The sequence below is a fragment of the Taeniopygia guttata genome, chromosome 1A, assembly GCF_048771995.1.
Source record: "Taeniopygia guttata chromosome 1A, bTaeGut7.mat, whole genome shotgun sequence".
In the NCBI taxonomy this organism is placed as follows: Eukaryota; Metazoa; Chordata; class Aves; order Passeriformes; family Estrildidae; genus Taeniopygia; species Taeniopygia guttata.
The window spans coordinates 34730921-34743459 of record NC_133025.1 but is presented as its reverse complement, the minus strand read 5'-3'; the positions used below and the strand labels follow the sequence as shown (position 1 = coordinate 34743459).

The following is a 12539-nucleotide window of genomic DNA, read 5'->3' as shown; positions in this document are numbered from 1 at the left end:
AGAAAGCTAGGATGTCAGCAGTACTGAAATCTTACTTTGATTTCCAAAGCAGAGAGAAAGTTTATGAAGAAGAGTAAGTCAGTAGGAGTCTTTTGGCCACATCAGTTCCTGAAAGATGTGAAAGTTGCTGTTTATCTTATGTTTCTACTTTTGTTCTTCTTTAGTTTGTAAGCTTATATATATGTTTCTATCCATGCCTGCCACAAATGAAATCTAAAATTCATAAGTTAAAAAGAAAAGGATGGTTTTGGAGTGGGGTTTTATGTCTGACATTTTTTTATAGAAGGCATTTTGATTGTCTTTTTTAATAAGGACCATTATACAAAATTGTAATAGGAATTCAAACTTCAGCAACTAAAAATTATTTAGAAAAAAATAGCTGAAATTATGGTTCTACAAAAACAGCAAGAAGAAACAATACTGGCTTTCTGGCATTTAGAACTTTACACTGGCTCTACCTAGAAATTTAATAACTGGACAGAATCAATAGCTGAAATGAGGGTTTTACTAAAAGAGCAAGAAGAAACAATACTGGCTTTCTGGCATTTAGAACTTTAGACTGTCTTTACCCAGAAGTTTAATAATTGGACAGAAAAAACCAAACATATTATAAAGTGCTGTGCTGAAGAGGCTCAAAAGGATCTGTTTGCTCTGAGGATTACAGCTGGCTTTGGAAAGATGAAATAGGATGGGACTGGTACAATCATGCTGTGCATAAAAGTTGTACTGGACATAATAGCACCATGAATTTCTTTTGCAATGCAGGGAATACATTTTTTTGCCAATATTGAATAAGGACAGATAGGACAATTTCATGGAGCTCATTATACATGCCTCTCAAAGAACAAAAAGGTTGAAATAGTGTTCAGCTAAGCTCTCCCAGCTCTCTTTGTGTTTCCAAATCTCTGCATTGTCTTGTGCTTTTCCATCATCTTGTCCTTTGCAACTGTCTGCCATGAGGGAAGAGGACAGGGAGAGGTGGATGAATGCAGAAAAAAGCCTAGAAAACTATCAGAGCTTTGAAATGAACTTCAACTGTTATTTTAAGAAAACTGAAATAGTTTGTGATTAAGAAAATGCTAATCCTTGAAGGTATGCAACTCCTAATTAAAAATAAAATAAAATAAAATAAAAAAAGACAGTAAGTAACTGTTGGGGGCAACACTGAAGTTGTCTGTGGAAGAAGGTGAAAAGTTGTATTTTATATACCTGACCTTCATTTTACTAAAATATAAAGAATCCTGTGAGGAGTCAAATTCTCTTATTCCCATTTATAGGCATAGAACTGAAGCAGTACAACTAAGGTGAGAGGCATAGCAACATTTCAGCCTCTCATCCATACTAGCAATCAATTGCCAGTAATTGCAAGTGCTCCCAGTTTAATATTTTTTTAAATAGTTGACATTTTTTTTTAAAATAGCCATGTAGAACAAGAGAACTACTGTAGCCTCCTGCTCCTCTCCTTTCCCCTTCCAGAGGGCTCCCAGCATAGAGAGACCTGCTGGTATTGGTATAATTTAATGGTGAGACAGCATCAAACCGGTGTCCCATGGACAGTAGATAACTTTTCCTTCTCCTCTACTACAGCCCCTCAGCAATGACAAGCACGCATCCCATGGGCATTTAGGAAATGAGATTCTGCAACACTCTTACTCAGGACAGGTCCTATTAACTTTACTGGGCTCTAAATAAGGTTACTCCTCTACTTAGTTGTTGGGGCTATGGAATGGTAGTTTCTCAAAATCTGCAGTTCATTTGGTGTTTGGAACCTGTACTTACTTTCTGATTTCCAAATATGTGGTTAATGATTGATGCATTAATGACACCACAGGAAAGAGGTAAAGGGAACTGAGTACAATGGGCATTGTAGGACAGTAATACATGGTTTCAGACTCGCCCCACTAACTGCCTCACATTGTGGTACGGGAATGACCCACACAACTCAGCAGCCAGGAGAATGAAACAAGGAAATACCTTCTGAGATTTCCTTTGGAATAAAGAAGACTATTCTGAGTCTTCTCATTAGATGTGATCAGTCAATCCATATTACTTTGTGGCTTCACACTGGATGAGCTGGCTTTTAGCTTTTCTTAGAGACTGCAAGCGCAGATGTTAATGCAAACATAGAACTGATAAAAATCAACGTGCACATCTTGAAGACAGGCATTAACAAACCTTATCCTGGGCTGAATTTCATTCTTGTACACTTCAAGCATCAATGACGGTCATAAAGTCTTCCTATAGCTGACTGACTCACTGGTCAAGTGCAAGGAAGCTCAGTGAGGAAATTTAGGGAATCATGGCCAAGAGCCAGACCTCACAGATGGAACGTTTCTCACTCTTATGTTGATGCTTCCTACAGAATTGATCAAATCAGCCCCAAATCAGCTGATCTCATTTAAGAAATTAGTTCTTCTCTCTAGAAAAAGAAATTTAAATCTGTCACACAGCTGAGGCAAACCAGTTTAGTCATATCACACACCCACCTCCAGGAAAGTTTTGCTAGTCTGAGCAGTGGATGCCAGTGGAGTGCCCTAGCTTCACCTCAAGAGCTGGTATGGTGTCTTCAACCTCTGTGATGCAGCAGTCTCTAGGATTGTCTTCAGCTGGTACATACCTGTGCAAACACAACTAGAGTGAAGCCCAGTTTCTAGCCCAGGATGGTGGGCAGCACTCAAACCTTGCAACAGCAGACTGAAAACATTCTTCTGTTGTTACACTGGGGTTCATCTTAGTTTCTGATAGAGTATGACAGTCAACTATACAAGGTGTGTAGTATGTCTTCTGTACAGCTTTCAGGGTCATTTGTGACTTTCAGCGTCCATACAAGCATTCAGCCCTATTCCTACCTCATATTCAGTCTTTGGCCTCTGCAACTTCCTATGATGGAGTCTGGATTAATCACAGTGTGGAATAGACTGCTTTGATCCATACATTTTCACTTTCTCATATTTTAATTAACATTCACTTGAAAATCACTTTGAGGAGAGGCTATACAGCTATTTGGACTAATTGGATTAACCCCATATTACACCATCATTGTTACTTCAGTCTTTGATTTATTCCACAGAGCTCATAACATGTATAAATATTTAAATGCATATGCTTTCATGAAAAATTGATCAAGAGCCAAAATTGTTATTTAATACTATATGAGAAATGCATAATTCCAGGAAATAGTATGCTTACTTTAAACAAAGATTTTTCATAAAATCTTTTCATAAAATAGATGTGAGTTGGGTTTTTTCCTAGCAAAAATATGAGTGAAATTTTACATTGTCACATCTTGAAAAGCAACATACAAATATATTAAAATTTCCTGGACTAATCAGGACTTGAAGCAAAGTAACCTATTCCTATAACTTTTTTATACAGACCCAACTTAGAGCTCTATTTTCTTATCACCCAAATACTATTTGGACAATCTCTTATATTTTTGCAGTCTACATATGACATTTGGGATTGTTTGGCAGATTTGCATATTCTGCAGCCTCAGTGTCTCCTTGTTAGAAAATGGATGACTTAAACTGAAGCATGTTCCATGTAAAGAGTGTTTCTCATTGCTTTTCACTGATTCTTATAAACTCAAGTGTATGCCTGTAATTTTTCTACCATTGCTGGTGATTTTCACTACACTTTATTCAGTAATTGCTCCCTGACATTGGAAGTATTTAAATGTCCCAAGATTGATATTTCTAGTCATATTGTGTTTTAGCACAAATATATTATGTATGAAAGTTTGAGTAGGTCACTGCAGACAACCGCTGATTCACAGAAATATGAAGCTATGTTAATTAATCACTAAGAATAATTGATATTATACTCATGAGAATTTTATCTTAGTTTACAGACATAATTCAAAGTTTAATGTGGACCTCATAACAGGGCAGGTCTTTCCTCTTGGAGAAAATCATATGGTAGTGGGAGAGGTAAATGGGAGAAGAGTTAATGCACCCCAGATGCCAGTTTGGCTTAGGGCAAAGTCCCTTTGGAGTGGCACTTGGCAAAATACATTGTTGTAGTTGCATAATTCTGGCTGGGGATATACTGCCTCCCTGAGACACTGAACTTGATGTGACACATGACTCATATAATTTTAGAAAGCCAAAACCTTCTGAAAGGTGTATCAGGCACCTGAGCCAGACAAAGGGGCTCACCTGATGCCCAATGCTTCTGCAATCTCAAATATTGAACAGTGACAGGAAGGAAAATCTAATGTGTTTAGGGGGAGAAAAAGGAAGAAATTAAGGTATTTGCCGGGATGTTGGGCTCCAGGATGGTTTGGATGAATGGAGACGAGATATCTCTGAAGGCTGCTCTTAGAATATATGGTTTATTAGAGACGGTGAAAGGCCCTGCTTGGGGTCGCCAGACACAGCACATGGCAAGCCTAAGGGAATGGGGGAGGGGAGAGACAAGAGGTAGAGAGAGATAAGAGGATGTTCCAGGAGAAGGTGGAAGTTCCAAGAGAGCATCTGGCTCCTCAAAGACCCCTTATCAGGGGGCTTCAAGGTGGGCTGGAACAAGACTTGAGCCAATGGGGTCACGGACACTTGATGTTTCAGGGGAGGGTTAAAGGTGTGAGATGAACCATACATTTTGGGGGTTGAGATGGAACAGTCCATTTGACTTTTGGACCTATCTGTAGGTAAGGGTATTGTCCAGCCAGTAGGGGGGATTGTTTTCATCCTGGCTGTACTGTTGTTTTCTACTTGTTCAGTAACTAAGGTTTGGTATCTCAACACTTGTTACCATCTCAATCTCTATATTTTCTAAATCTTTTGCCAGGCAATCATATTTATAAGGCTTTCTTGTTTCATCTTCCCCAACAGGTATTGTCACGATTTTTTGCCATATTTATTGTAGTCCTGCACCAAAGCTGTTCAAATAAATCTGCAACACTTTCAACTTCCCTCCTGATAAATTCATCCTTATTTTGGTTGTACACTGAGGCTGTCTGATGAGGGTGACAGGATGAAGCACTGTGGCACTGATGAACTGTAGACACTCACTGTGCAGGCAGCAGATCAGGGTGCTCAGATAGAGGGAACCACAGTTTGGCCATAGTGCAGTATTTGGTTTAGTGCAGTAAACCCTCCCATTTTATAGCATTTTTGTTGAATTTTTAAAACCCTCTATAAATAACTGGAGCACAGGCAGGTAAGAAAACTCTTTTCTGGGCACATTCATTTGCTTGGCTCAACTAAATAAGTGTGCTTATTTTTATTTTTGTTTTAGCACAAAGTAGAACCACTACCCAGTGGCCCTTAAGTATGCAAAATTCTTAGCATGTATAATTTGTTGATTTAGTTTTCATCTTTTTTTAATAAAAGTGTTGTTAAGATGTATACTTTCATCTTTAATCTTCTTGTCTTTGATATTTTTGTTCTGCATAATCAGTTTAGCTGGAGGTTTGAGAAAACATCTGTGGTGGTAGGATCAGAAGGAGTTTTTGTGGGGAGCAACAATGCATAGAAATGGAATCATATATTTGAAGCTCATTGCAGAAAGCATATAATTGATGATAAGGAAAATGTAAGAAAGAGGTGCTTCTCTGAATTTTTCTTGAGAAGCAGAATCTGACCTGGCAAATTAAGTTTTATTGTAATATCCTAAAAATATTATTTCAGACTGTGTCACACATTCCCTTTCATGTTAGAGATTTTCTTGTCCCTTTAACATGAAGATCTTTATTTAAAAGCCCCTGTAGTATGTCAGTTGTAAATGATTTTTGGTGGACTTCTGTGCTGAGTTTCGCTTTCTGGAACTCTGTCTTCCCAAGTTTTCCACTACAAGCAGAAAACTCCTTCACTTCAAACTACCTTTTTTACTTGGATCAGAGGAACCTAGAAACCGTCGCCACAGTGGCAATATCCAGGTGGGTAATTGCTGAGGAAAATGAGCCGTCCAGGGCGTTCGCCTCTGGGCTCAACAAGTCGCTATTGCCAACAGAGGCAGCTGATTCAAAATTATAACCTCCTTGGGGAGGTGGCTGCAATCCATGATAAACACTGCAGATGAGCGAAGGGAAAGGATTAGTGCTGCTTTACTGGGATGTTTCAGCCCTTTCTTTTCCAAAGCAAAAGGAGCAGCTAGAGAAACACAGTAAGACATAAATTGTGTATCTATGTTAACGTTTTATTTATTTAGATGAATTACTTTACAGATGTTAATTTCATGGTTTTTTGCAGGTGGTATTAGAACTCAAGAATTTCATTTTTGGTAATTATAACCTGTAAATAGCTTGTCAGGTTTCCATTGTACAAGCGAGTCTCTTAATAATGACACATCATACTGTTTGTCTAAGTACAGGTATTATTGCTTTTGTACTTCATCCATTAGCATCTCTTACCTTCATGGACTACAGTCAAAAAGATATCTAAGCATGCCATCAGAATGGCACAATAATATTAAAATATTTAAATATTAATAACATTTTGATAATTTTCTGATAGTAGCATTTAAGACTTTTTTTCCATTTCTCTTTTGTATATTCTTTCTTTTCTTTTTATTTTTTTTTTCTCTGACTAACTTTTCTCAACAAAAAAGTTGTTGTACTTAAGAATTTGCAGAAAGGCAATTTTACACCAGACCCTCAGGTCAGACTTAAATTTCAGTCACTTTCAGGAGGCACATGTCAGAGTCATGAATATAATGCCCCCAAGTGTTGTCTTCATCCCAGACCAGTCAGATAACGTTGTTGTTATTGAGAAGACCCAATGCCTATGCTGAATAAATATAAATTAGCTGTGATCTTGTCAGAAGGAACTTGGGAATCCTGCCCTATTCCTGTCATTTACTGTAAGCGCCCAGAGTTCTCCACAGTGTAATGAATTGATACATCTCCAATCTAGTCCACTTCTTCTTTATGCTTTTATGAATACAATACGAAAAAATGGGATAATAGAGAGCACAGTGCATATTTGTGATGTTCTCCTCACTCTAAAGTAGGTGCTCTTGGGATTCCAGCAAGCATTTATGTAAATTACTTTTCACTGATTGAGTTAGAAATTCTATTCCTAAAGTGACAGATTCTGGATTGCTTACTTTCCTTTTGATAGGAAGAGTCAAATGAACTCCCTTGTGTTGTCTGAAGTAGAAAAAGGCGACCTGTAATTCTCTTACTTAATTTTTTGCTATAATTGCCAAGGAGCTAAGATTCACACTGACAGCAGAAAAGGAGAAGCAGATTCCTTCAGTGAGCAGCAAAGCAAGGTTCTTATAATCAATGTGAGATGCTTCTTTCTTAGATATTTCTTGGACTTTTTTTTGGGATGAAAAGTCAAAAAAAAAAAAAAGAGAAGAAAAAATCTTTACAGCTGCAGAAGATGCATCCTGAAATAAGGCTTAAGGGCAAATTTCTTAGGAAGTTTTCTAAAAGGATCCTCTAATCTCTGTGCAAGTGCAGATGAGATTTTTAAGCAGGCTGATGCCAGACTGACAGAAAGATGGGGTCTTCAGGCTTCCCCCAGGGCCATGAAGAACAATGTAGCTCTTACAGAGACACACACACTGCAGCTGTGGATGAATATTTGTTAAAGAGCACAGTGGACTGAATTCAGACTTGGTAGGTGGAAATGTGACTCTTCTGAAAATAATGGAGTTTCACCACATTTTACTGTGCCTGGTATGATGAACCACAATCCCAGAATACTAATACCTTTTTATAGCCTCTTTAAGGTCTTCTATTTCCTCTGAAGCTAGATATTCTTCTGGCTGTTTCATTTCCATATCTTTATCAGTGAGGTTTTAACACACTATTTAACAATATCTCTATTAATGTGTTGTGATACCTGGCTCAAGTATGTTTAAATGAATGTATTTTGATTTTATGCCTGCTATTTTTGCTCAGTATCAACAGTTATTATTAATCCCATAACTCAGGGTCACCAGCTTGGACACTCTTTATGCCATCCTAACGTATCTCCAGGGACCCTCATGGCAGTGTTTCTATTTCAGGAGTAACTCCCTTTCTCATTTACTCAAGACCTTCAGACCAGGCTGTCTCAGTGTAGTGACAGCTTCAAAACTCCAAACCAATTCTTGTCTGGTGTTCCATGGGTTAGTCTGTGGCACAGAAGAAAAAGTGCTCACATCTGTTGGACCTCCACATGTCCCCTATATTTCCAATTGAATTAAAGCTCAGTTGTGTGGTAAGAGAAGATCTCATGCATCAAGACCTGACAATCCCAGTAGTGTAAAAAAAATGAGAAAAAGGGAGGAAAAGAAAGAAAAGCAGTAATGGCAAAAAAATCAAATCAATATTGCAAAAGGAAAGCAAATGTTTTATGGTTTTACATTATAACCTATAAATACTGATAAAGAACAGCAGTTAAAATGTGTGATGTTGCTTTTCTTTGAGATAAATGTTTCCTTTCTTTCTGAACCATAACTATATTCCCAGTGTGATATCTGACCCACGGATATTTAATTCTCTTTATGCAGCTCTGGTTAGGAAGGAAGAATACCTGCTTGGTTCCTCAGAGCAGGAAGCTGTCCCATGGCTCTAAATAGGAAATTTAAAATAAAAATCTTTTTTATCTTGAGTCAACTGGCTCAGGCTGAACCTAGTAACTTCCTATGTCAGAAGTTGCCAGAAGCACTGGAATTCTGTGGCTGTCTGATATAGTCATCTTTCCTCTCTTCTCCACAACACATTGTCTGCAGAAGGGATATGAAAGCAAAGAAGCAGACCCCAAGGTACCACAGGGAAGTAGTCTATCAAGCATCATGTGAAGACCCAATATCTGGGTCTTCTTGGACACAAGATTTGAGCCTAAATAGTTTCTCTGATAAAATACCGCTGACTTCACAAAAATGATTTGAGCTTGAGGAAACTTCTAAATTTCACTATAATTCTAACTAAGGGAAAGAAATATGCTTCAGTTCTACAGATTATCTCATCCTGACTTGGATGAGGAAGCATTAGGAGATTCAAGCATGGGGAATGTTTTCAGAATGTTTCATTTCTGATCTCAGAAACTGCTAATCAAAATTAAAATGGTATGAGTTCACTATGTCTGACTCATTCTTCACCTTCAGGGAGATATGCTAAGACAATATTCCAAAAGAATCTTGTGCAAATTCAACATCTCATTCTTTAAGGATGCATTGATGTTTAATGCTTAACTTTAATATCTAAGATAGTAATTGTATTATCTTCAACACTGTGACTTGCCCAAGGAATTAAGCCAAAACTATCTAGAACCCATTCTGAGTGTACTTGGGCAAAGGTGGTGCTTTGCGAATGAAAAGCATTTAAGGTACTGAAATGTACCTTTGGACATATTGTATATTGTGATGCACATAGATTACACAGATTATTGTTACAGGAGAAAAAAATCCAACAACAGTTAGTGAAAAGCCCCGGAGATCAGTCATCTTTAGAATTAAATGTCTTGGACAAGGAGTTAATTTGAACTGATTTTGTTTTTCAGACACTGCAAATGGATGTAAACAAGCTGAATATCACATTGCTTCGTATATTTCGCCAAGGAGTGGCAGCAGCACTGGGACTGTTACCTCAGCAAGTTCATATCAACAGACTCATTGTAAGTACCAAAAGCCTGTGTATTAAAGTGTACCTGTTTATGTAAGTTCTCTTAAATTAATATTCCTGTCACTATGGAAGAGTGCAATTAAATGGGACAGAAAAATACTTATTATTCCATTTCTTCAACTGCACTACAGAAAAATAGATCCCCATTACAAAATTATTTAAATTTTCCTTTGAAAACACACCATTCTAAGCTAAGCCAGATAAATCTCTTTTTTGTCCTATTCATAAGCAGATTGCTTATCCCTTAGTTTTCATTCCAATGCAGTTATTTTTCATGCTCACACCTTATCCACGTTTTGTTTCTCAAAGGTTGAATATTGATCAAAAAATACACGTGATTCGTCCTTTCAAAGGCATCTTCATAATTTATCCTCAGACTTTCAATTAGTAAATTAAATGTCATCTACAATATTAATATTCATGATTTGTTATTCTGCTATAATAATCTGTCCTCAGAAATGATCTTGTAGACTACGGTATCCTATTGGCAAACTATGGCAATAAATTTGCTTCTAGCAAAAAATACTTTTTAAAATCAACTGCCATTGTATGGGATTTTTTTGGGGAATGCATACTTAATAGCACTTTTGTCTTTTTATGACAATTGTATCATGAAGCAAAAAAACCCAATATCATGTGTGTATTGCTAGCCTTTCATTCACTTTGCAGAGGGAAGAAGAGGCTTTTTATTCTATGTGCAGGTTGAATATTAGGGAAGAAAACTGACAGGTTCAGCAAAAAAGTATTTTCTGCCTTGAAAGCTTGATAGGATTGTATACATCAAAAAGGATTATAAAATTCCTTCAAGAAATGTCTCTGTCAGAAAAGATCTGACAAAAAATGCAGCAAGAAGGATCAATAGGAATGCACTGCAGCCCTTTCCATGTTCTTCAGGAATCTCACTCATTCGTGACAAGTGATGCTAAATTTCATTTGTCCCCTGCATTGACCAGAATGAAAGGTTTAAAGACATATGCAGAGAAAAGCACAATTAAATGAGAAATGTTTTGTAGTGTGAGATATGTATTTCAATATACTGAATCATCTAGTAGCTTTCTTACTATGTTCCTTGGGAATTATGTAAATAAACAGAAGAAATATGCTGTTTATTTTCCCACTGGTTCCACTTTTTGCTTTCTCCTCTCATTTATGATTTAAGGGAAGAGATAATGTCATTTTGCACCTGCATATAGCCCAGAATACAGTAAGTACTATTATTTAGTCTTTTCAACACCTGTAAAAGCTCTTCTCTGAGTCAATATTTCAGCTATGTAAGAAAGAAAGCAAACTTTTCTCCTATTTGCTCTAAAAATCACACAGTCAAAATTCACAATGAAGACAAATACACCTTAGGAGACATTATTCCCACTTTTCATCTTTCTAACATGAGACAATTCCTCTCACACAGAGTGCTGGCAAGCAAGCAGAGAACATTAAAATTCATCTTGCCTTGTTTCAGTGCATTGCTTCTAACCTACTCATCTAGGCTCCCTGTAAAAGCAGTAGAGAGAATGGTAACTGCAGGAGAAGAGGCACTGAGACCTGTCCCGATTATATTAGGATGGATTAAGAGATGCCAGTCCCTCTCCGCTGACTGAAGTGAGGTGAGGTGAGCCCTCTCAAGTGAGCAGCTCTCAGAAGTGATCAGCAGTCTGGAAGCCAGGATGTGGATGGGCACAGAGGGAGCAGACAGCCTGCTAACCTCTTACATGTAACAACACAGTGAGCCAGGAAATATTAACTCTGTATTTCCACTGCCTGCTTAACCTTTCCAGTACATTCCCCTCCCATAAAGGTCCTTTAACGGGATAGAGAAACAAAGGAGGTGCAAAACACCTGGAGTGCTGCGTACCCACCAAGTCTTGCCTGATGCCTGTGACCTGCACACAGCAGCAGTCCCCTTCCCATGTCAGAGACTGAGTATAACCCCAGCCTCAAATCAGTTTCTTCACCTCCTACCAGGAGCCAGTGTCCTTACCATTCTCACTGAGCAGAGGGACCAGCAGCACATGTGAGAGCACAGAGGATGGATTTAGGGCAAACATGTTTGAAGGAGTCCCTTTCTATGAAGCTCTGTTTTGAATGCAAGGAGTATTTTATGCAAAGGTATTTTAAGAATAGCGAAAGATATATTTTTGTTCACTTCAGTAGAGATAATGATGCACATTCATGGTGATGGAAAGGAGGTGGGGGAAATCAGGATTATCCCAGTTTGAGCTGATCTCTCCCATCCCATAATGATGAATAGCAAATAACCAGATTGGTGAGGTTCTTGCCTACTCAGGCAGCAATGCAGGGAGCAGCTCCATGCCTACTTCATGTGTGTGGAATCCCCCAGACCTGGACTCTGCTCCACAGTGTCAGCTATGCGGGTCATAGCCCTGGGGAGACAGGGTTCCCACATCCTCTTTGAACATCAGAGCTGTCTCATGTGTAGTTCAAGTCTATCACAACAGAGAAACTCTTTCCTTTTTCTACCTTGAAACAGAGTGGGCATCACTGACATTTCTAATAAGGAACCTCCTAGGCTGCCAGGACTGCACCAAAGACACCAGGACAAGAATTTTAATAGATAAGGGAATGGAAATTCTCAGGTTACCCATTAAGTGCTAACAAAACTTCCCTGGTGCTCTGATATCATTGGACCATATTAAGTTGCACTGCAGTCAACTAAGAGGACTTTACTGTGGTATGTTTGCATTGGGTTGGAGAAGGGACTAGATATTTGGAAATTATCACAGCATTATGCTAAGCATTCTTATTTCAGTTCAGCTCAGATGAACTATCTGCTAAAATCCCTGCTGACACATGGCCATTGACCCCATCCTGTGGCTCCTCCTATCACTACGTTATATTGATTGTTTAATGATACTAGACTCAAGAAAGTTTAGCTTGTCAATATTGATTGAGACAAAGCACTTATGCCCACATATAGGATTTGCATTTTCTTCCACAGTCTGCTGGGATTTACAGAGGCAGG

General features: G+C 38.2%; 1 protein-coding gene across 1 annotated transcript in view; it reads left to right on the top strand.

The window, feature by feature from the left end:
* PTPRR (protein tyrosine phosphatase receptor type R) overlaps positions 1 to 12539 on the top strand; it is a 135702-nt gene that overhangs the window by 58175 nt on the left and 64988 nt on the right. Inside the window, exon 3 of the mRNA XM_012569001.5 lies at positions 9438 to 9551. Coding sequence (XP_012424455.4) covers positions 9438 to 9551 — 114 coding nt within the window. The remainder of the gene's footprint in view (positions 1 to 9437; positions 9552 to 12539) is intronic.